The following is a 24,156-nucleotide window of genomic DNA, read 5'->3' as shown; positions in this document are numbered from 1 at the left end:
TGTTATATTGGGGCTTGGGCAGGCAGAGGATGTCCCGTGTCCTGTCCAGGTGTTTTGAGTTTTGCAGGATTTTGAGAAGTCGGCAATTGCTGTTGCGTCTCAGGGCACTGGACATTGTGAGTTTTGTCCAATGAACTTTCCTGTCTATCGTGGTGAAGATGCAGTATTTGCATGTCCCTTATGAAAGAGCTCTATCCATTAACTGTGCCGGTGTGAACACGTGTGTGTATATGAACAGCGAGGCCATCCCTCTTTGTTTATCCATGTAGTTCCCTGTAAGGGTCATGTAATGTGTTAAGAGGGTACGCAGTATTGAGTATCTGGATTGTACAGGTGAAAAGCCAGGACTTGGGTCTCTAGGCAAAGGTGGCAGGGGAAGGTGACGACGTAGCTGAAGTCACATTTGGGTGCTGTTCCTGACTGCCATCCGCTCCCTAAGCTTTTTGCAGCCAGTTGTTCAACAGCCTTTTCTCCATGTGGCTTTTCCCTATGTGAAATGGATGCTATTTCCCTACCTCGCAGAAGGCTCGGGAGGCTTAAGTTATGCCTGTGAAGCTCCCTGTGATCTTGACAGGAAGCAGGCAATCATCTCATGCGTTACTGCCAGAGCTACCAAAGATTTCCACCCCAGCTCCAGAGCGCGGCATTCTAGATGCAAAGAAGTATTGGACCAATTCCCTGCTCCAGCACTGGCGTGTGGCTAGTGAAGTCAGCGGCATTGCACTGCCACAAAGTGGTGACATGCCGTGGAGAATTGGACCCTTTATTGGCTGGTGTCAACATTCGGACGCTGGATTTCAGATCAGGAATTATTTAAAAAATGATACAAGATGTCTGGCTGCACCAGAAACGCACGCGTCCAGGGCAGATGTCACTTGAATTATCTTATTTTTGGCCACTCAGCTCTGCTTCAGAAGTCTTTCCCTACTTTCTTTCTGCCTTAGCAGCAGCGCTGTTATGAGATGAGGAACTTGACTCATCTCCAGTTACACAGTCATTCTTGGAAACCCACTCTGAGTGCATTTCTCGATTTTCATACTGAATTTTACATGGAGAATTGTCAAGGTGTTCGGTCATGTTTGTTGCGGTTACGTCGCCTAAATCCTCCTCTCTCCCTTCACAGTGATGGTGAGTCCACCTGTTTCCACCTGTCCTCTCAAATCTGTACCTTTCCTCATAAGGATTTCCAAGATAATTATTTCATCTTCATGTGTTCAGACCTTTAATATCAACTGCCATTGTTGCTACTTATCAGTCTCTTGTCTAAACACGCATGATGGTAGCATAAAATGTCTGCATCTGGACACGGAGGCGAAACACGGTATTAATGTGCTCTGTCACAACGTCCGAGTGAGAGGTTTGCAGACTGCAAAAGAAGGTATTTTTTATTCAGACAAGTGATGAGACATAACTAAGTGACACTTTCTCCACCTACCTTCTTCATTCACCTTTCCTGCCTCACAAAGGCCCAATGTTGAACTGCGCAGTGGTCAATCCAGGCATTTTTTATTGTGGAGCTGTAATGTCTCATCCCCTGTGGCTGTTCGTTGAGTGCCCGACACTGGGCCAACGCTGAAAGAGCTGCATTGGTGTCACCTGTCCGAAGTATATTGTACTGCAGATTGTCAGTGCAGTGCAGGTACCTGATGGGTCTCTCGGCACGTCAGACATCACCAACGGTGTGTACATGGTTACGTTGTCTTCCTGGAGCTTCTACAGTGCTATAAGGATTCATCCGTGCTACAGAAAGAGCCATCTGAAAACCCCTTTGAAAAAAGGCTTATGCCAATGCATTTTATGCATTATGTGCCTGACCAATTCTAATTAGAGCCCTCGTACAGTTCATTTAAAAACCCGTTCTAGACCAGGAGTTCCCAAAGTAGGAGTCAGGATCCCATATGAGATTGGATTTACAAGCAGGGTCCTGGGGCCTGCAGATATATACTTACGAGGGCTGAGTTTTGGCGTAAGTGGGGCGGTAGCCAGAAAGGATTGGGACGTGCTGTCAGCGCTATGATAGCATGTTGTCAGCGTTGGCAGTGAGACAGGTCTGTGGAGTCTCTGGGTCAGCTATGCTGTTGTAAATCACAGATTAAGTTGTTAAATGAAATGATACCTGTTCTAGCTTCCTCTGGCTAACTTCTCATTTATGCAGCTTAGTGTGGAAGCGGGTTGCAATTACTTGACTATTGCTCGACTACCCAGCTGAGTAGTGCTGAGTACTTCTCTGTCAAGCGCTGGGCAGGAGGCAGGCGACAGCTTGACTTCTAACACGGCTGACTGCATTGGCATGGGAAATGTTAAGTTCTTCACGTATTGACCTTATCGTCTTCCCCCTACTTCAGAAGCTAATTTTCTAGCAAACGAGAAAAGGCTGGTTTCTAAACACATCTTTGTTGTGTTCTCATTGGGAATAGTCTCATCACAGACATCACTTCACTGTTTCAACGAATCGTTGCAATCCTTCATGGTTCCCGATAGGGAACTCTTAAAAGAAAGGATTTGGGACTGAATGCCATTTTAGGATAAAATGGAAAGTATGTCTGAAGCATTCATGGCGGATGCTAATGTTAATCAGTGTAAGGGAGTTATTTTGTTTGTTTGTATTGTTTTGTAAATGCACTTCCCAAATTGTTTTTTCTCTGGTCTTTCCTTCCTTTTTTTTTTTTTTTAAAAAGGTATGTGCCCTCTTGTTATGCTTGCTGGACTGGCTTTTCTGCCCTATCAATAGACCTTGCAGGTAGTTGCTTTAATAAGTAAAAATAAAAGAAAATCTTCTAGTAATGTTATTAAAAACCAAAAAGAAAAGATTTTAAAAATACTTTCATAGTTTCTAATGCATAAAACCTGTAGCCAGTTATAAACTGTCCCGGTTGCTCTCAGTTTTAGTTCCTGCCCTGCTGTTGATTACGGTATTATCTTGGGCAAGCTCTTGACCTCACTTTACTTCCTTTTATCTATTTGTAAAATGAGACAAATATTTCATAGAAGCTCTGAGCTTAATTGTTTGCACAGAACATGGAGGCCCTGTAATGCAAAGTACAAGATAAAAGTTAAGTGTTGTCACTGTGAACTGAAAGCAGGCGTTCTCTACAGAAAGTTTGACATAATTGATGGAAGGTCTGCTCCGTAGCATTTCGATGTCATGACATAAATAGGACCCACATTCCCGTTTTTTTTTAAACTCAAATTGATTAGAACTAATATTTCTTAATCAAATGGGAAAAATAGTTGCAGAAGAGGAATACTCCGTTTACAGTTTCAAAGTAACACGGAGCAACCGGAGGAATGGTGTAGCAGAGGCAAGTTCTTGCACATTCAGCCATTTTCTGGCTTTTTCTAGGGCTTTGACCCGTACTTCTCATTTCCTTGTTTGCTTTTTACTGAGTGTCTCAATGGTGCCGTACAAAACCTCACTGGAAGAGCGGAGGAGGTCACAGCAAAAAAGGAAATGCAGATTTTGGGGGTAGGTGAGGGGCCCTGGGGGGGTCACAGGAGGAAACGGTTTGAAGAGGTTTAGCCAGAACTTTAAGAAACCCAAAAGCTATTTCTAAGGCTTGTTCCAAATGTTTCTAATTTCATTCATATCTTTTTTGTTTCCTTTACGGCTAAACTGGGACAAGAAACTAAAGCCAGGAAAGTCCAATCATAGTGGGAAACAAAAACCTAAATATTGGAGAGAGAAAAAAGGCCGTTCTTTGCAAAGCAATTTTGCCTTTTGCATGTCTCCCATTGTTGGTGTTACTGTGGAAAATGTCTAACGTCACTCTTTTGGAAGGCACTAAACCTGGGTCGAGTCGAGGTTTATATAGTCTAACATGGAAGAACTCAAGGAGATCTATTTCTTTACCATTCGCCTCACAAGTGAGCCCAGTGACCTCCTCTGGACCATTACAAATGTGAAACTTGGCACTCAAAATTGCTTGCTCTCAATTTTCCAGTTGCTTTCTCTTTTTTTCCATTTGATGTCATCCTGCCAACTAGCGATTTTTATTATTATAAACAGGACATTGTATTCACTTTTAAGAAGAAATATGAAGCTGGAGGTAAAATTACCAAGTGCAGTTTCTCAGCTGCCAAAATAGAAAACAATGAGCTAAAAATACGGAGTAGGGAAGGGGCGTTGTGGCGAGAAGCAGTGAACTATCTGCACAGTTAATAGGTGTCTAAGGAGCTGAAATGTTCTTCACTGGATCAACTCGGAAAAGTCGCCCCCTGAGCAAAAAGGGCAGCCTTGGTGCTAATGCTAAATACTGAACGTCCTGCAAAGCAAAAATCAATGAGGCTTTATTACAGCTGGCATTAAGCTATCAATGAACATTGTTTCCCTGCAGATGAGACCTCGTGAAAGTTGTTTGTCTTGCAAACAAAAAGCTCTACCCTTGTGAAGAAGCCATGGAGTTCATATTTTTAAGATATAACCTATCGGTCACAAACTGTGATATCCTCAAAGGTCTTTCATCCATGGCTGAAGCTACTAAAGGTCATCATTACAGGGTAAATAGCAACTTCAGCTGCTCCTTTAAAAATCTTATGGGCTTCCTTCCTTTGATCAGAGAAGTAGGAAAAGAAGAGGTGCTTCCTCCGGTCTTTACGTCCTATTCTGGACAGGGAGGCTCTGCTCCGGGCACAGTTTGTAACTGGAAACTGCTGGCAGTGGGACGGCTCCGGTGTTGCTGTTGTGCCCACTCCTGTGCCGCCTTTGAGGAGGGGTGCAGATGGGATTAGGGATTAGCAGCGTTTATATTAAAGACTTTGTGGCAGAGTCTTAAGGAGGTGTGTGCAACTAGATGGTGGGCTGATAAAATCGGAGCCTGTGCTAACAGCAGCGACTGCCTTCCCCCGGCAGTGCACAAAGGAGTAGGGCGAAGGGGGGCCAGCCTGCGAAGCAGATGTCTGTTCCAGGCAGGTGGAAGGCTTTAAGGACTTGAAAAGGGTATAAGGCAGATAAACTGTCATTCAACATCTTATTCCCTGGAGGTTTTCCACTACCAAAAGCTTTTGTCAAGCAGAAGTAGAGCAAGCCTCACCCTGCTATCACAGGGCATGGGTTTACAGGGTTTCTCAAGGGAGAGTTTGCAGATTTGTTGCAATTTGACCTCTGCTGTACCCCTGGGCTGTCACCCATGTGCCTTAGTCCCTGCATCACCTCTGCCCCCATCAGCTAATTAAAGAGACTGCACCTCCAAAGGTGAATGTCTGAACCACTGCACTTTCCATCAGCTTCATGGAGGGGTTATGGGTGCTTTGCCTCTTAAAGTCAGGGCACTTGGTGAGATGGTTGAATATGTGTTGGGTATTAGGCACCGTGACGGCTCCCTAGCCCCCCGCCCCTTCAGTGCTTTTGGACAGCTAAAGCGAAAACCATGCTCTTTCTTTCCCTTGCCTTCATTGCCTGGGGGTTTAGTTCATCGTCCTCACCAAAATGGCTGAGAGGCCTGGCCTGTTTGGAGCAAGGGTTTCAGGTTCTTTTTATGCCCAGAAAACTGGACTCACTGGATGTGGCACCTGAAGAAATCTGGTTTCCGGGAAATCGGAGGGTTACATTTGAGAATTGTACCACAACCCCATCTGCCCTGAAAGAGAGAAATCGGTCTGGAAAGAGTCGCAAAACTAATCCATGGGCTAAAAGGATTGATTTGCAAGGATTAGCTCTTAACCGTGTGATAGTCAGCAAAAAGACTAGACACTTATGAACCATCAGGGTAGGGTAGGAGTTATTTAGAAAGAAACATGACTAGGATAAGTAGACCAGACACAAGAGGAAATGGTTTCTGTGCTTCCTAAATTAGGCGGTGGCATAGACTCCCGCAGGCAGTTTGGGGAGCCCCGTGGCCATCGTTTCGGGTGGTTAATCCTAGACGGAACAAAGTTCTTCCAAACATGCTGGCGACAGCCGGCCGGCGCTGGCCCCTGGGAGACGCATGACCTAACATCTCTTCCATTTCTAGCTTCTGTGAATCTATGATTAGAAAGGTTTGTGTGCTGCAAGAGCGTTTTCAGTTACACTCCCGCTCTTCTTTCTCTATGGAAAGCTCATTACATTTGAGGCACAATTGTAGTACGACTTGTAGAAATATTGCTGGGTTTGAGTCCCTGAAAGACTCTCTGATCTCTTTGTAGCATCCTGGCTTTTTCAGTAGCTCGGTTTTTGTTACCAGGCCTCATTTTTCACCGTAGGTCATTTTTCACCTTAAAGACCAAGACATTTTTCACCTTAAGCTGAAGCCGTGAGTCCACCGCTGGAATGGATCCCGGTTCGGCAGTACGGGGAGCCTGCTTTTGTGGAAACTCCAGTGTCGATGACTGCAGTTGTGTTATACATCAGGGGGGCATTGGCAGCTGGACCGGGATCTGCTCTTTGAGTGAAGGCAGGCTTTAACTAAAAAATAAACATGGAAAAATTATGAAGGCCAGCTCTGGTTTGACATCCTCAGACAGGACTTCTGGCGTTTGCTGCCTGCTGCAGTGGATTCTTGGATTGCTTTTGCCAATCGTATTTTGAGGTAGGACAACTTTTCTGTCTCCTCCTGATTATTCTCAAATTAAGTTTACAGCAGACTTTTCATGTACAGAGAGGAAAAGTTAGATGACGTGCAGATTGCTTTTGCTGGATGTATGTTCTCTAGGCTATATGTGCTTGTGTTGTACATGTCTCTTGTGTTAAATCCTGTTGAGAACCTTTCTTCTAAGCAGCTGTCTTGGGGTTTAACTGAAAGCTGCCAAAGGTTGAGCGGTCAGTGCAGTAGGCAGAGACATGAAGCAATAGGTATCTTTGGCAAGCAGTGTTGGAGACTTTAGACTGTGCAGACAGAGACCATTGTCTGAAATTCCTTTTGGAAAGGAGTATTTCATGTCCGTTTGAGTGATGAACATCTATAGGAATAGGACCTGCGCTCATTGGTATTTCGTAGGAAGCCTGCACAGGCACTGTCTTCTACTTGGGTTCATTTGTGGTTGAAGAATGAGATTCATTTTTGTGGTTGCCATAACAATCAGCCTGTTGCGTGAAAAAATGTTCTTAGCTTTCACTGGAGCGAGTTGACAACACTGGGACGCCTATTCCCGAATGAGAGCGAGTGTTTCCAGACCTGAGAAATGATGTCTGTTTAGATTTTTTTTTTCTGAGACGGAGCCCAGCAGGGTCCTCGAGATGGCCTGAGAAGTGGCAAGTCTAAAATTGTTTTCGCCAGTTAATTTTCAAACGCCGGCACCAAGTTATAGTAAGGGGAAGCCAGACCGCTGCACTGAATTGTGTTCACACCCACCCATTGTTCGCCTTCGCCAAGAGAAGAGAGCAAGACAATTGGAGGAGTCCCTGGAAGAAGGAAAATGCGTTGCAAGAGTCTAGACATGCAGTCACTCTCCCTGTAAATGTCTTAGTGCTGACAGATCCGTTTAAACAAGGCCCACAATACCTCGACGTTCATAAACAAAATGATGGTCGTTACCTTTTCCCCTCCAACCACTGACTGAAGCCACAGCAGGCTGGTGTTCCTGAAACACGTAATGCTTTTGTAGACATTTCAGGTCGGTGCTTCAGGAACCCCTGATGAAAGGTTTTTATGGTTAAGTGGTGCTTCAAACCAAATTTAGGCAGTCCCTCGGGTTCAGTGCAGCTCTGCGTTGTCTTGGAAAGGCACGTGCGCAACCGAAACCCCTCTAATAGCACCCATCTTTGAGAGGAGCGTGCATGGACTGTAGTGCCTAATGAATTCCTGGTTTCATTTGACGGTCATTTGGGGTGATTTATTTTGCCTCGAACAGGCAGGAAGCATTACTGACGAATGTCAAAGATCAAAGACTTTGGACTGAGAGCACCAGCTTTGGGACAAAGCCAGGGGATTTGCATAGTAACTAAGTGGCTGGCATGGAGGAACTTGAATTCAAGTGGGTGGCATAGAAGAGTTTTAGCATTTGAGTGGTCCCACCCTGGTCGATGGCTGGCACAGAGCAAAAGAAGTTCTCTTTCCAAAATATGCAGTAATGCGGATGCTCTTTACAGCTGCATCCAAACGAGCGTGGCTGTGCGGTATGTGGTACCACATACGTGTCTGCGGCACCATATACTGCACGTTCAGCTGTTCTCTGCACTGCAAAGGGAGTAGCGCTGGGGGATGGTTGACCCCTGGATATGCAGGGCCCAAAAAAACCCACGGAAGAAAAACTGGACAGTGCACAGGGACAGTGCGCGCCACTCAAAACCAGAGCTTGGCTGGCTAGAGCCACGCTCCACTGCCAGCCAGGCTCCAAGTGGCAAGATTGCTACTGCTGCAGCCCCACGGGACCTCCCAGAACCCCAGGTAAGGCTGCTGGGGCCAGCCCAGTGCTGGCCCCAGCCTCTTCTACCCCACTCGGGGTAGCCTGCTGTGTGCCAGAGGGTGTGTGGCACAGGTGCTCCCCAGGGACAACTAGCGGCGGCACAAGATGCTCTGCTTCTGGTTGTCCCTGGGGAACCAAACATCCACGCACATGTGTGTGCAGCCTATCTGGCTATGTGGATTTGTTCTCTCTGCTTTGCTGATTTGTACCTCACTCCCCCTGGCAGGGGTTAAATAGAAAATTCAGGCTTGTACCGTCTGACCTCCCTGGTGGTTGATGCCACGGGGGTTATGGAGCACTCTAGACATGCTCCATACATATACCATCCTTTTAAAACATCTGCTGTTTGTCACTGCCAGAGATGGGTGCCAGGCCGGATGGCTGGGGTCTTGGGCTCCAGTGTCCTCTGAATTGTCACCCAGCAGCAGATATTTAATCATTTGTGGGGATTAAATCATCAGAGATTGACAGTCAAAGGCTTGGCGTCTCCACCTGACTGGTTTCTTCAGCCAAATACTGTAGGTGGACGATTCCCTTGCGTGGTGGAGGGCTGTTGTGGCCGTACTTGAACATTTTGTTCAATTGAAATATCCGCTCTGTCCAAGCCTTCACTCTCTTGTTCTTTCCCAGCATCAAGCTTTTTTGTTTTTTTCCCCACATGTTGATTTAGGGACCCTCGAGCTGTGCCCAGCTGCAGTCCAGGCTTGTGATTTGCCAGGAGCTTCACCCGTTCACAGGCTGAGGCTGTAGCTTGCAACACAAAATACTTCGTCTTGCTCCAAGTAGCCTTCCACTTGGATGAAGACGGTGCCCTCCCCACTGAGACCTGTGTTCCTCCTGGCCTTTTTGCATTTGACATTTAATAAATCTAACCAATCTGTTGAACTGTGGAAGCCGAGTTCACCAATATATTGTACCAGGCTTTTCAGGGCCACCTGTACATCAGAAGGGTGTTTTTCTCCTTTGAAAATGGCAAAATCTCTTGCATGAACACACCAGTTTACCTAATGTAATACAAGACCGTTTCGATCCTTTGCTCCTTGCCTGTCTTGATCACCCTCTGGCTCAGTGATAAAGTGCCGATCTTGCCTTCAGAGCTACATCAGCAGGTTTTTTTTTTCCTAGATCCTTTTAAAAGAAAAATGATATAAATAAGCTGGTCAGCAGACCTGCCTCTCTGCTTGAACAAGGCTTTTCTGAGATCTGCAATGGGAAACTGTTCTCAATTACCTTTCTTCACCAATTGGGATTGATAGACCAGCATGCGCATGTGCATATTACCATCCCGTAAACCAGGCTGCCTGTCCTATTTGGTTTTCTGTAGGTGTTTTTTTGTTTGTTTGTTTGTTTTTTTAATCTAGTTGAAGGAAGCAGCCCATTAGCCTCTCTTGTGGCACTGCTGTCTTCTGCCTCGCTTGGTATGGTCACCTTGTTAATCAGCCTCCCTCGAATACTGTAGCAGCTCACCTGGACACTCATCCTGTGCAGCAAAGGCTGTGTTGAGAGTGGTAGTTAGCCAGGTTAGTCTGAAGTCGTGCAAAAAACGAACTGAGTCAGAGTTAATTCAGTTAACAACATCTGATGAAGTGAGCTGTTGCTTACGAAAGCTGTGTGTGTCTCTGATTCAGTCTCGGAGGATGCGTTAGGAAGGGAGGATTGGTGCCTGTAGGAGCTAGGACCAATTCCACGATCTCGACCAGCAACACAGCATTGTCGTAGAAGCTTTCTAGCCTAGGCACACATGCTCAACCTAAGGGGAGGGTGGAAACGAGAATATTTTTTCATCAAGAAAAGCACCGCATCAGAGTGCGTCCACTTTTGCATATAGACTTGTTTTGGCTAAAAGAGCTCCTGTAAAGAGCAGGTTTCCACGTGGAGCTGCTTGCTTTCAGTCAGCGCAGCAAAGTTGATGGCTCGGAGTCACGCATTTATCTCTGGGCCTTATTCAACTCGAAGACCGGAAAAACTCTCAACTCCCTGCACATCTCCAGCTCCTGAACCAGCTTCCTTCAGCTAGCCGAGTGGTGTGTATATTGGAACAAGCCCTTTTGGAACATCTTGTAACTTTTTGAAAGTATGTTTTGACACATTTAAATGAACAAAACAGATTTTTATTAGGTGCAATGACGATAAGAGATGGTTCCTGTGGGTTTTTTAAGGAGGAGCACCCCCTCCTCGCACCTCCCCACAGGGATACTGCGGCGGCCCTCACAAGCTTGACAGCAGCATGCAATCTGTAGACATTAGTGATAGCCATAAATTAGGATGTGCGCAGCCATAGCATTTGTTTGCACAGTCAGTGTCTTCCTTGAAAGGTGCATAAAAGTTGCTGTTGCTTTGAGCTTTATGACTAAAAAGCTGTCTTCAAGTGGTTTTGCCCTTGCTCAGCTCATGCTCTGATCCTTTTGAGATCTCTTGGTGCCAGAGAGAGGGATTGGCCCTGCTGGGGATAGATGAGGGTCTTTGAACAGCTTTTTGCTCTGCCAGAAGTCACTGGGAGGTAGGAGGCAGTGACCCATCTCCCCTCTGAGGGTTTCAAAGTCAGGAGTCTGCCATCATCTTCACTGATTTTGGTGCCTGAGGCAGAGAGACGGTTTGGTTTGCAGCACTGGCGGTCATTTCAGCAGACTCGGGTGGTGCGACTGTTTCTCTTGCAGTGGTTTGGAGCTTTGGATGGGCCAGTGCTGTCCAGAACACCATGCAGATATGGGGTGATGCTGGGAACTTGGAGGAAGGAGCAGAGGAGATAGCAGAGGCTGGATCTGTTTGTCTGAAGCCTCATCTGCCCTCAATACTAACAGGGTTTTCGGACAACATGCCTGGGCAAAGTGCTGTTAGATGGGCCTCTGCTTTTTGTAGCAGCCCAGCTGTGGATCCTGCAGTGGCCTGGGACATCTTTAATAACGGAGCAGTTCCTGGCAGATGGAATTAATTTAAAACACTTTCTAGGTCTCCTGGCCTGCAGCAGAGGTAGCGTTTTTCTGTAACCTTTGAACGCTGCTGCGGAAGATGAGCACATCTTCAGCGTATGGGCCCGCTGTACCATGGCTGTTACCCCTTGGCCCTTACTCTGCAGAACTGCTTGCAGAGTCACTTTCTACACCTGCTTCTGCCATTTTTTCATAGGGCAGCACTGCCAGTGAAGCCTCCAGGCTCAAATCTGGAAAGTTACCAAAAGTGAAAGGGCTTTGAATCTGCTCTGTGTACTGTGCATGGATGGGCATCAGCTCTGCCTGACCAGGCCCCTGTTCACTCCGGCACGTGGGAAAGTAAATCCCTCATTCTGGGAGCATAACATCAGGGTTGAGTCGGCCAGCAGCGATTGCCTGTCCCGGGTTAGGGTTGATGAAATGCATCTGGTAGCGCACTGTAGAGCCTGGACGCATATACAACAATCCCTGCAGGTTTGCACTCCTATGAACTCAGGCCCCATCATTGACCTCTACAATAGATTTAATTGGCTGGGTCTCTCAAAAGCAGAGCAGTCTCATTAGTTACTATACTGTATAAATGTGTTCAGAGTTTGGCACCAGCGTATTTATGTTCACTTCTTTCCAGCGCAGATTTCAAATATGCACTTTGTTGAAACCAGTCTATTAATTTTTAAGCCGCCTGGAGCTACAAAATCGCTATGGGTGGCAGGCATTTGTGGTTGCAGCCCTAAACAGCTGGGAGAACTGCCCTATTCTGTTGAAACAAGAACCCCCGCTTGCTTTTAAGAAGCTCTTAATCCTTTTTTATAAGACTTGTCAGTGTGAAGCGAGCAGGCAGTTTCAGTTTAATGCTGTCTGCAATTGCAGTGTGGCTTTTTTGGGGCGTTTCATCTGCAATAGCCATAGTGCCAGGTTAGTGGTGGCCTTGTGCCTTACCGGCATATTCGTATCTGGAGAGTTGGCGCTCACTGCATCCAGAAATGACACTGGGAGGAAGGGCAAATAGAGATGTTATGCAAGCACCGTCCCTTGAAAAGAGATCACTTTGACATTCCATTCATGGATGGACTTTTAATTTAAGGAATATGAATTTGTGGAAGCAGGACAGTTTGCAGGTTGTTAAACTGGTTGATTCTCAGTGCTGGAGAGCTAGACTGCGAGGAGATCGGCGCCTCAGTACAGTCAAGGAGCTCTCAGGGTCGCTGTCTAGCTCTGTTTTGTGTGGATGCACATGAAATATCAGAAACCAACCTTCATCTGAGGATTAGGCAGCCTTGTTCTAGGTGGGCGAGCTAACATATCAAGGGGGAGGTTTTCAATTGGGAGTTGATGCTCAACTGGTTTTGGGGCTGTTGGTTGTAGCCGTGTTGGTCTAAGGACGTAGGTAGACACGGTTCTGTGGTATTTTTTATTAGCCCAACTAAATAGTTGGAAAATTGGTTCTTTGCAAGGTTTTGGGCGCAACCACCCTTCTTCGGGCATTGGAGAGAGTCTGTTTTTGTGCCTCTGAAAAATCTGTGCGCCACGCCGAATCGTACAACTGCGAGGTGACGTCAGTCAAATAGTGGTAGATGCTTCCATCACATGTAATTACTATGCTGATACAAGGGCTAGAAAAACAGCCGTGACAGAGGTCTCATTGTGAGTGTGTGAGATCACGTGGGGATGTTAAAACCTGCTAAGCCCATGAGGCTCTTGTAGCTGTAGTCTGGGCATCTGTTTTGGACAGTATGGCATTACAGTTAAGTTGTAGATAGCCTCCAGAGGTCCCTCCCAGCTCCTCTCCTTGCTCCTCTCCCAGCTCCTCATCTTTATACCATGGATTTCCGGGGTAATGGAAGTGTAAAGAACTTCTTTGTTCCTCCTTATCTCCAAAAGGGAGTAGCCTCTGAATGGAGATGGCTTGTTTTAGAGAGGAATTGGCCAGACCAAGGATGGCTGTCGGAGTCCAACTTAGATCCATGTATGTTGGTAGGGCATGACCTTATCCCGAAGATGAAAAACAGAAATAAAAAAGGGCTGCAGCACTTATCTCACTCCAGTTCCCCAGTGCTTACAACCTGTGTTTCTTTTATTTTTTTTATAGTCAAATCCGGGCACAATCCAGCCTGCAGGGCAGGAAGTCAGTGGGATTTGATCCGCCCGGGCTTGAGGGGCTGACGGGCATTTAGCATGATTCATATTCAGGCGCTTCAAGCTCTGGGCCGAAGCTTAGACTTCGCTGGCATATCCTGCAAAAGTGCACTCGTTTAAGCGTGGTGATTCTGGGAGTAAGACACTGTATTTTGTCTATTTTGAGGCCTTGGAGCCACAACTGCTATCTACCTAGATTGATTTCCCATTGCTGCTATCATCATCGTTCCCCCGCTCATGATGTACGATTGTCTGCATCTACAGGGATAATATGCAGAGTAGATTTCTATTAGTTGTAAGCACTTTGGGGAAGAGACTACATTTTTCAGAGGCCCGGAGGATCTCCAGTATGGACTGGATGCTGAAAAGTTGGTCTGTTAATTCTCATTAGGAACCTTAGCTTAGCATCCCCTTCCTTCTCTAATTTCCCTGGAGCTTCTTGTTGATTTAAATCTTTTTCAAACTCCATTTTTCCTAGAGAAGCCTAATATTGTTGTTCTTGCACACAATCCCATAAACCAATTTATGCAGAACGGTGTCTTTGCAAAGACCTGTACTGAGCCTGAAACATCTTTTTCACTTGATTTCACTTTGCAAGCTGCCAGCTTGGGTTTGAAACAGCATAAACTCTTTTCCCTTTAGACTTGTCCGTGGTATTAAAGAGGCTGCTGCACCGGGCTTCCTTTATAAGCATTCAGGCCTTAGCACAGAAGTGATATTTATTCCTGATTTATTTAGCTCTTACAGTCGGGGGCAATCTTTTTTTTTTCACTCTAGTGCAATTCTCCAAGAAATCCACGTTCCCAGGCCACTCTCCACCAGCTTGCTGTGTGGGGGGACATGTCTGCTGGCTGGTATTTCTGCAGCCCACTGACTTGCTCCTCATAAAACTATTCTCCATCAGATGGTGGAGGTGTTCCCACCACGTTACATTCATAACTTTATTTTGCTCACGGACTCTCTCATGTTTTTATTCCTACCTGAATTTCTGTTCTACAAGTACTGTTGTTAAGGGAGCCCTGCAAAGCTCTGCTGGGCCCAGAAGAGTAAAATGCCACTGTTATTCATCAGATCATCACCATACAAGCAAACGTGTCCGGCTGGTATAGTCTCCTGACCATTGTGAAAGTCTGGATACGTTAATGTGCTTTGAGTTCCTCCACTGGCATACCTTTTTAGCCTCTCACTTTTTGCCTGCCTTGCCGTATACTTGTAATGCCTTCTGCTCGGTTGTTTCCTAGCTTCACAGGCCTTCTCCTAGGGTCAGACCCCTGGGCCAAGGTTGGTCATTTTTAAATTGTAAGACACCCAACATCCCTCAGCTGAACTTAACATTGACTTAGGACCAGCCTGCAGAACATCCCGCTGGAAAGAGTCACCCCGGTCAGAAAGAAATCGCAACGCCCGTGGGCTTTCCCAGAGGTTTCTTTAGGTGGTTTTTATGTCTAGGTGGCTTGATGTAGACATAGGAGAATTAAATAAGAGCTGCATAAGTTGAACTGTTCTTGAAAAAAATAGAAAAGTAACCTTTATTGCCATTCACTAATTGCACCACTATTCCACATGCCTTTTTTGGGGGAGAAGGTTGCTTCTGAGGGACTGTGGATCGCAGGAAGGGGAGAAGCAAGTACATTGAAAGGTGTAACATGATACAGCAACCTCAGTCTGCCAAAAAGTGTCACTGTTGTTGGCTGGGCTTTCCCAGTGGTCTTTATTTGGTGCCTTTTTCCCCAACTAGAGGATAAGTTCCCTTTTTTTCTTTGATAGGAAAGAATGCATCTTCACCATTGATCCATCAACTGCCAAGGACCTTGACGATGCCTTGTCCTGTAAGCAGCTTGCGGATGGTATGACACATCTTACACACTATTCTCTGTTCGTTTTTAGCAGCTGATGCCTTCCCGTATTTAGTTTTTCATGACAAAAATTTCTTAGACTTCTTAAAGCAGATCTCCTCAGACCAGTCTCTTAACCAACCCTTGGCCTCCGTGCAGGCAAAAGCCAATGTGCTTGCCATAGTAAGAGCTATAATTTTATCTGAGCTGCATTCCCCATGCCTTCAGTCATTGCAGGAGAGGCATCACATAGTGGCCTAATCTACCTCGGGTGAGTTTTTATGTTTTAGTAGAACTGGGTGACCTTGGATGCAGCGTACTTGGAGAAAAGAAGGGACTTTTTTAAGGTGGTTTTCTGGATGAAGCTCCCTCTTGGCATTCATCGTAGAGACCCTTTTAACACTCATTTCAGCTCTTGCTGCTTTTGCCTTTTAAGTTCTCTGGTTTGCCTGGTCTGCACTTGAAGCTACTATAGAGTAGGCTGTGGAACAGCAAGTTCTAGGGAATAAATCCCGAGGGGTTTGATTTATGGAGCTTCCCACGTGAAGTCTTAACAATTATTGCAACAGTAATGTGGGGGGGGAGAGGAGGGACGAGAGGGCTCTTGGCTCTTTCTGTACAGCTCCAGGAGTTCATTTGGTTTAGAAATACACACGATGTAATAAGCACGCTCTTGCTAATGCAGATGCTGAAAAAGCAGTGTGTTTCTTTGCGATCATCGGATCTGATCCTCGAGAGATTCACAGTCGCAGACAGGCAGCACTCCGAAGGCTGGTATTATGTGGATGTGTTTTCTGCAAAGTGGTTTTGGGTTGATTTTGTTTTGAGCAACTCGGCCAATAAATTGTCATGTCATTTAGACCCAAATACGGTCTAGGATTACAGCAGTACAACAGAGATATGCAGTTACCATTGAAAGTAAATGTGAGGCTAGTAAAATTATTTATAGTTCTACTGCATGTTAGCAGTTCTGAGACAACATTAGATAAAAACTTTGTCTGGCGCTCTGCTTTTTTAGGTAAATCAGTACAGTGCCATCCCTACCCCCCTGCAAGCTCTAAGTCGCTCAGAAATAACTCTTGAAACTCTGGGTATTTTGCTTGCACTCATCACACTTGCTTGGGGATTTACAAGTTATTGGTCCACTGAGACGTGGGCTGAATTAACTCCTGATTGCCATGGCTACAAGGGAGTTCATGGTAGACATCATGCCAAAACAGTTATCATTTAAAGTGTTACATGGATTTCTGTAGCACAGCAGCAAGTGCAAGAGTCCCCTTCAGATTCCCTTCTCAATGACTTCCTCTTATTTTGGGACATGAAGGTCTTGTCCGCCTGGCTTACATATGAGCAAGTGGAGGAGACCTTGGGAGATCAAGTTATATTTTTCCTCCCCCATAAATCTGACCAGTTGGGAAAGGAAGTCCAGAAGGACAATACAGAGCCTGAGTGAAGGGACCACTTCTCCACAGACAAAGATTTGAAGGCTTGGTTTTCCCAGGGATACTCCTTCTGTAAAATAAACCTTCTTGGTATAAAGACTCAAGAAGGGACAAGGAAATACTCAACAGTTGTAAGGGGTTCCTCCTCCCTTATCCTGGGAGCAAAGGGCTTCATAGCCAAATCCCAGAAAGAAGAGAAGCTTTAGCATCAGTTTCTTATTTTATAGAAATATTTTGAAACCATTTTCAGGAGCCTTGGATAGATTCCACGTTTCTCCAAATGAACCTTCGCAAAGGAAAATGCTTGAAGCAGCAAATCCATCTTGATGTACCCTACCAAGTATTCATGCAGTGCCTCACTTATGATTGAAGAAATGGCAGGTGTCAATCGAGAGTCCTATAATAAACAAATGAAGCCACCATACCGGTGGTCTGAGTGTCCGTGACCTCCACATCTTGGCTAGAGTGGTGCATCCTTGGCTGTGCTTTCTGTTGATCGTTATGACATTCATGTTTGGAAATTACTCTGGATGGGGGGACCTTCTTTTGGAAGGATCTTATTTTCTGTCAAGGAGCTGTTGCCCTCCACTTACTCCAAATAGCCTGAGATCGACAGTGAAATTAGTGCACTTATAACTCCATTACAACCCAGAGTTAGGAGGAGCATCCCTGCATTGGGCAGGGGGTTGGACTAGATGACCCTTGAAGTGCCTTCAGTGAGTCTGTGAACAATGGCCATGGAAACCACACTACCTGGAAAAGCCAGTTCTTATGACCACTAAATATCCCTGGGGCACGCTCATCAGAGATTGTAGATAGAGCAGCCATGGAAACAACCTTTAAACAGTAGCTTTTCAAGTGATCATACGTTCCTTTTGTCTTCCAATCAGTATTGTTTTCCAGCAACTGAAACGGCAAACTCTTTAGGGGCAAGGACTTGGTTTTCATTTCATTAGGTGTCTTGGACATCTGACCAGTATATAAGAGAAGAAGAATACTTTGATCACTCTCTTATCCGGCTCTGTCCTCTGTCCATGATGACGTTAGATAAAGAGTGGGACTGAATGTCCTTTTGGACTAAGCACCTGCCATGGCATCTGCAAACATGCGGGGCTAAGTTGGATGCCTCAGGGGTTCCTTCCAACTTTCTGCTGCTATGTCTGGCCTGAGCTAGCAAATCAATAATGAGAGGTTTCAGTCTGTCCATTTGGGACCTGCAAGTCACTGTACAGCAGCCTCCTTGGATTAACTTGCTTAGGTTGATACTGAAATACTGAATGCTTTCAGAGCACAAGTTTACATTAGTATTATGCTCCCTTAAAAGAAAGAAAGGGATTTGAGAGGAACACATTGTAGATGTGGTTTAGAGACCGAATGATAGAAATCCCACCTCAGAACATGCATGTAATATAAAACGACCATAAATTAGATAGACAAGGTCTGTGCAGGCGCATTACAGTGATTAGAAACAGATACACGTCTGTGTCTTTCCACCCAGATTTTGTGGTTGCAGACTCCCTGAAATATGCAGAACAAATTCAGGCCCGTCTCAAATACAGATCACCACTGTGTTTCCATTTAAATGTATCTTATATTTCTGTTTCTCAAGGAACTGTTGAGTGTTCCTGTGTTAGCAAGCATCACATCCAATTTTCAAGGTTAGTGTTGAATGGGAACTTAAAGAACACAACTGGGCCCACTTTACTCAGTTAGCATTCCCTTTAAGGTCAGTGAGATTATGCAGTAGCGCTCAGGATGACTGAAGAGTATGGCCACCTGGCCCAGAATACATGGTTCAAAGTGAATAATGAACAGATGGTTAAAATATGCAATAGTAATTAATTGGACGGAGGCTAATGGAAATGCATTCTCTCACTTGTTTTGGGTGGCACTTACTAAGTTCTAATCTATGATCCTCTTATATGTTAAAATTGTTTTCATGAAGCTTAAGAAAAAGCTTATATTCTTAATGCCTTGTGTAGGATTCACTAGTATGCAAGTCTAATTCCTATTCATGTGCATTGCATGCCATCTGTGCATGGGGTTTAGATCATTTAAAAAAACACCATCTATGTCTTCTAAGGCTTAAATTTCTGAAAGAAAAAGCTGGAAAGTGTAGATGCCATATCGTGGAAGAGGTAGGGCAAAGAGATGTAAAGACTGAAATGAATAAAATGATTATAAAGCTAAATGATGGACTGGGCTGGGTTTGCCTAGACAGCATGGCTATTCAACCTGGACATGTATGAGCAAGCAACGACACAGCCGTTTAATATTGGCATTCTTTTTTCTTCGTGCCATGAGAATGAGCAGTCAAGGCATTCTGCCTCCCCCTGCTTTTCCTGTGATAGTTTAGGTTGCTTTTTGTACCTTTGGGCAACATGGCTTATAGTTGTGTGGTGTAGTTGATTGTGTCATTTTAGGAACAGGTCAGACAAGGACTTGTATAGGATGGTTTGGACAGGGATGATCCGGCCTCGAAGGGGGGCTCCAGTAGATGGGCTCCAGTAGATAGCCTCCAGAGGTCCCTTCCAGCCCTGTTCCTCTGTGATTGTACCAATGCAACCATCCAGAGCATTGTACTTCCTGAATTCAGGACCTGGGACAAGTCCCAAAAGATTAGGAGGTGCAGACTTTCATCTGTCATTGGAGTTTATTAGCCATTTCTTGATGGAGATTAAATTAAAAAAGTGTGCCCGTCAACTGAATCCTGAAGAAAACACCCCAAAGATCTTAGTTTGGAGTCCGCTGTTAAGGGGCTTGATAATTGGAAGAAGCACAAAGTGTTTTTAGACTGTGCTTTTTTTGGATGCATAGAAGCTCTACTCCAGATTTCCATCCTTTGCCAAGGATCTTAGGGACAGCAGTGTCCTTAGAGATGAACCTCCGATGACAAGCAATGTCCCAGGTAAAATTAGTGGGCACTGAGCTGTGTCAGAGTATAAAGAGATAGGACTTTGCAGTCACAGCAGGAAAATAAACATGGGGAGGATGAAAGGAACTTTAAATCAACTCCCACACAGTGAAATACTCATGAATTTGGTCTGTTTTGTACAAATTCCAGTGAGGATGTTCATACCCCATTATTCTCCCTTAAAAAAAAAAAATGGTCTGAACCCCAATACCTGGGATGTAGTTTGGTTTTGAATGTGTTAACTCTTAGGAATTGGGAAACTCTGTTGCTGTTGGAAAAGTCTGGTCGGAGCATCATTTCTTGCAACAACCCTGGGCCACGAGGTTTAACTGGGGTGGAGAGAAACTGAGGTAGGTGTGAGTGCCAAGGAAGGACGTGAATATAAATCTGGTCGATGGGAAAGTTCCACATGGTGGAGGAAGAAACATAGGGAAATGGCAGTGGCTCCCCGAACACAGGGTTGTTGGATGGAAATCTCTTCTACGTGTTTGTCGTGTTGCTTAGCCCCAGTGTCTCTGAAGGCCATGGAACAATTGAGGCGCACTATAGCACGACTCTGCTCAATACAGATATCCCAGAAAGGAGCCACTGAGTTGTGAAGAGCCTTGGTCCTCGCCACCACAGACCTTCGTTTCAGGAACAGGATGACCTTCTACTCCCAAAACTATTGTAATTCATCTCAAAGGCTGCTGGGTGCCACTTCCCATCTTGGCGCATTCAAGGAGTGTTAACTTCCGGATAGAATTAGCTTCTCGAATGGAAATTAATAATAAGCACAAAATGCGATGGAAGTGCCAAAAATTGTCCTTCTCCCTTTATCATGCTGGCTATGAACCTTGGTGTTTCGAGTGGGTTTGTAAGAGCCAGGCTCAGTCTCCTCTGGTAATTTTTATCTGCTGGCAAAGAGCTCCTTCTGAGATGGACATCAGATTTCACAGAGGCACGTTCACTGCCTCACTGTGCCCCTCGTCCTACCTGCCTTAAGGAGAGGCTGCAGGTGAGTCCACATCCATCTGCCACGTGCTTGGGAAAAGATTGGAGTAGCAGAAGTCTACCTGGGACCTGAGTTAAAAATATGCACCCAGATACTTCTCCCCAGTACTCAGTGCTTGTCTGTCCTTGGGTTCAGTAGACATAGGAGATGTGTTGTTCCTCATTTAAATGATATCTTCTGTCCTTGGATTGTATGAATTAAAAAGAAACCAGTTTAACTCCTAGGGATGCTCCTCTGAATCCAGTCTTCAGGCAGAAGTTGCTACGTCAGAAAGTGTGCAGCCTCAGCCGGTGAGAATGCCGAAACAAGAAAGAGCTGTGTCTCAACCCCAGCAGTTTCCCACCCACCTTGGTCCTGCTTTCCACATCTGGTTGTTGGTGGGAAGAAGGCCGGAGTAGGTTTTGGAGATAAGTCTCGCCTGGCAATCTGCTTCCATCCTTTGCCAAAAGCCAGGATGTCCAAGAAACAAGAACAGGCAGTTCTTCCACTAGGAGGCTGCTCCGGTTTCCTTGAGCGTATGACATGGCTCTGTCCTGGTACCTAACACTAATAAATGTACATCCCACCTTCCTGCACAGTCCCCTCCGACTCGCACAGAGGTAGAAACAGAGTGTAGCAGCTTCCAGTATGTGCTTGTTCTCTGGGGTGCCGATCTGCTTCATTCTTCAGCCTGCACTCAATTTTTACTGCACACACAGTGTGAAGTTTGTCCTTTTTAATAATTTGCCACGTTCCTCCCGCGGGAGTTTCTCCTGGGATACTGAACAGAGTACCAGCCGGTGGTCCGCAAGAGGACTTGGCATTTCTGTTAAAGAAATGCACCCCACCCTGGCAATGAGATACCCGCTGTCCTCAAACACAAGCCACCGAGCTGGGCGGTGTTGTGGAGTGCACTCCAAGCGCAGGTTTTCAGTGCCAAGTTTGCCTGTAATGTTTGAAAGGTTTGGCTTACAGTTCTGGCATCTGAAGCCTGGGCTTCTCGATTGCATTGTTTGTAAAATGCCACGCGACCCCTTGTTCTGAAGGTGTATTACGCAAATGCAGCTTTGCTACACACAAGGTAGCTTTTCAGCCCTATTCTGAAATGTTCTTTAGCCAATGAATGCTTAATTTATTAGCTGCAGCAGACAAATACCATATGCAGTTCTGCGAGCAACCTGCCTCCTGCGTTCTGGTTTAGTAATAGATGGAGGTGAAGTCTCCTCCTAGTACTTCTACAGCTCTTTAAAAAGTTACTTATAGTTTACGGAAAAAGTTGCATTTGGCTGCATTTGAGCTCCTGTCTCATGTTTCTGCTTTTTGTTTCTACTCCTTTATTAGCATTTCATGAAAACACTTGACTTCTGTTTTGTCCCCTATCTGAAACCAGTCTCAGTCCTGTTTGTATAATCCTGCTCCCTGCCACAGCCCTCAGGTGATGCCAGAGGGTGAAATGCTCTGAGAGCAGAGAAACTTTTACAACAAAATCTTGTCATGCAAATGCTCTTAAAGAGAAACTGTACAGAGGTACGGCCCTTGCTAGGTTCTCAACTAGCTTCTCAACACTAATTTCCTACTAGCATTTTTTCCTGTGCTGTCGTCTCAACTGGTCTGAAGGGTGCCTGGCATTCAGAGGACTTCACCTCTGTGTCTCAACTGTTTCACCCTCAGATCTGCAAGTCAAAAGGGCTTTTTTCCCCCTGCCAGTGCATTGTGTTCTCCCAGGCCATTCCCAGGCAGGCAGTTTTCCAAGATAGTCCACAGCAATGTCTGTTCTGACTGCTGCTGCGATGGCACCCACCGAGCACCTGGCAGCGTTCCCCGGGTAAGGGGCAGGAGAGGCAAAGGCACGGCCAGTGCTTTGCTACTGCAGTAGGAAATGTTAGGATAAAATGTGTGCAGATTATTTTAGGTAAAGGATCCCTACAGAGAAAGGCAAAAATCCCTGTGGTTCATGCCAGTCTGATCTGGGGAGAAATTCCTTCCTGCCCCCAAATTTGGCTGTTAGTTTAACCCAGCCAAATGCACCAGGTTGGCATGTGAGAAGTGTTTAGGACTTCTTGGAGCCCCAGTGTTGCCCCAGCCCATGTCAGGAGGAAAGGCAGTTGTTCCCTGTCCCCCCCAGAAGGGTATCCACCAAGGGAGGTGGGGGGATCCTTCCTGGCCCCTGCAGGCAACCAAGAGAAGCCTGGAGGCATGGGATTTCCAGACCCTTCAGGGTCAACAGGGATCACGTTTCCTTTCAGTCCTTTGAAGTAGGGACAGAAGTTACACATAGTGGTTTAAGTGATCAGAAACTGGTTTCAACCTGTAACAGAACAGATGTTCAGTGCACGTAAACCAGTTTCAAAATGGCTGAAAACTGGTCTGAGATGAACCTGGTTGAAAGTAGCATAAGACTTTTAACTGACTGAGCTCAAGCCAGTTTAGGGAACATCTGTCCCAGAGCTTGTGGGGGATACGAGATGCTCAAATCCACATGTAATGCCCAGGGATTACAACACTGAGCACTCATGTCCTAACGTACCTTCCCTTCCATAAACCTGGCAAGCTCCATCTTGAATCAGTTCAGGTTTCTTGCCCCCACTGCTTTTGGGAAGGTCATTCCAGAGCTTCTCCCTCTCTGATATTCAACCTGCGAATAGATTGATCAAGAGCAATCACAACCCCTCTCAACCTCAGCCTCCAGCTAAACAAGCCAGGCTCTTTTAATCTCTTAAGGTTGGTTCTCCACCCCCTGACCATCTTATTGCTGGATGTCTGTCTCTGTACATCTTCTAGTTTAAAGTTATCTTTTTGTGAGCTAGGGTGACCAGAAGTCTGTGCAGTATTCTGAATGAGGTCTTACTAGTACCTTGTATAGAGGTATCAATATTTTCCTATCTGTACCAAAAATACCCCACTGAATACACCCTAGAGTTAAGTTAGCATTTTTCATAGCTTCATCCTATCTGATGGTTATCCTATGACTGACCAGTACACACAGGAACCAACCTCTGTTGCCCCTAGTAAATGAGTCCCCACCTGGCAGCAAAAAGTTCTTGGCATTGTTCCCTGAAAGCATGACTTTGAACTTCATGTTAACAAATGTCATGCCGTTTCTGTTGCTCTACTCCATAAGGTGGTCTAACTCTTACTGCATGATAATCCAATCTTCCTTAATTTTGGCAATTCCTCCCAGTTTCATGTTGTCTACAGATTTCATGTATTCCTCTAGCTCTCACCCCAGGGTTGGTGATGAGCCTGTTGAACCCACTTCAGAAGAAAGGTTCTTCATTTCAAGCTAGGCTATGAGCTGTGCATGGACAGCCCCATTGCTTTCCTTGGGCATAAGTGATAGGAACGTCAGGTTTGACCCCACACACTTATAGCTAAGCTCTGGAGCTGCATCCACACCAGGGGATTTGTACAACTTCAGCTCTATCAAGTTTGTGAACTGATGCCTTCAGTAAAAAAAAATAAAAAATCGGTGGCTATGTAGGGTGGAAGATAGTACAGCTATCACACTCCTTGAGCTGTTGGTTCTGCAAGAATGCAAAAAGCCTGCTAACCCCAAAGTAAGAGGTGTGTGTGTTGTATATAAAAGGAGCTTTTTTTTTTTTTT

The 24,156-nt window shown here is 45.5% G+C and overlaps 1 protein-coding gene across 2 annotated transcripts in view; it reads left to right on the top strand.

The window, feature by feature from the left end:
* Positions 1–24,156, top strand: part of DIS3L2 (DIS3 like 3'-5' exoribonuclease 2) — a 224,967-nt gene that overhangs the window by 95,745 nt on the left and 105,066 nt on the right. For both annotated transcript variants that reach the window (XM_019532860.1, XM_019532859.1), the window contains exon 11: positions 15,156–15,235. In XM_019532860.1, the coding sequence (XP_019388405.1) occupies positions 15,156–15,235 (80 nt within the window). The remainder of the gene's footprint in view (positions 1–15,155; positions 15,236–24,156) is intronic.

Source organism: Crocodylus porosus, unplaced genomic scaffold, assembly GCF_001723895.1.
Source record: "Crocodylus porosus isolate Cpor-Errol unplaced genomic scaffold, CroPor_comp1, whole genome shotgun sequence".
NCBI classification, from domain to species: domain Eukaryota; kingdom Metazoa; phylum Chordata; order Crocodylia; family Crocodylidae; genus Crocodylus; species Crocodylus porosus.
Note: the sequence above shows the minus strand (reverse complement) of the source record. Positions and strands in the feature narration are given on the sequence as shown.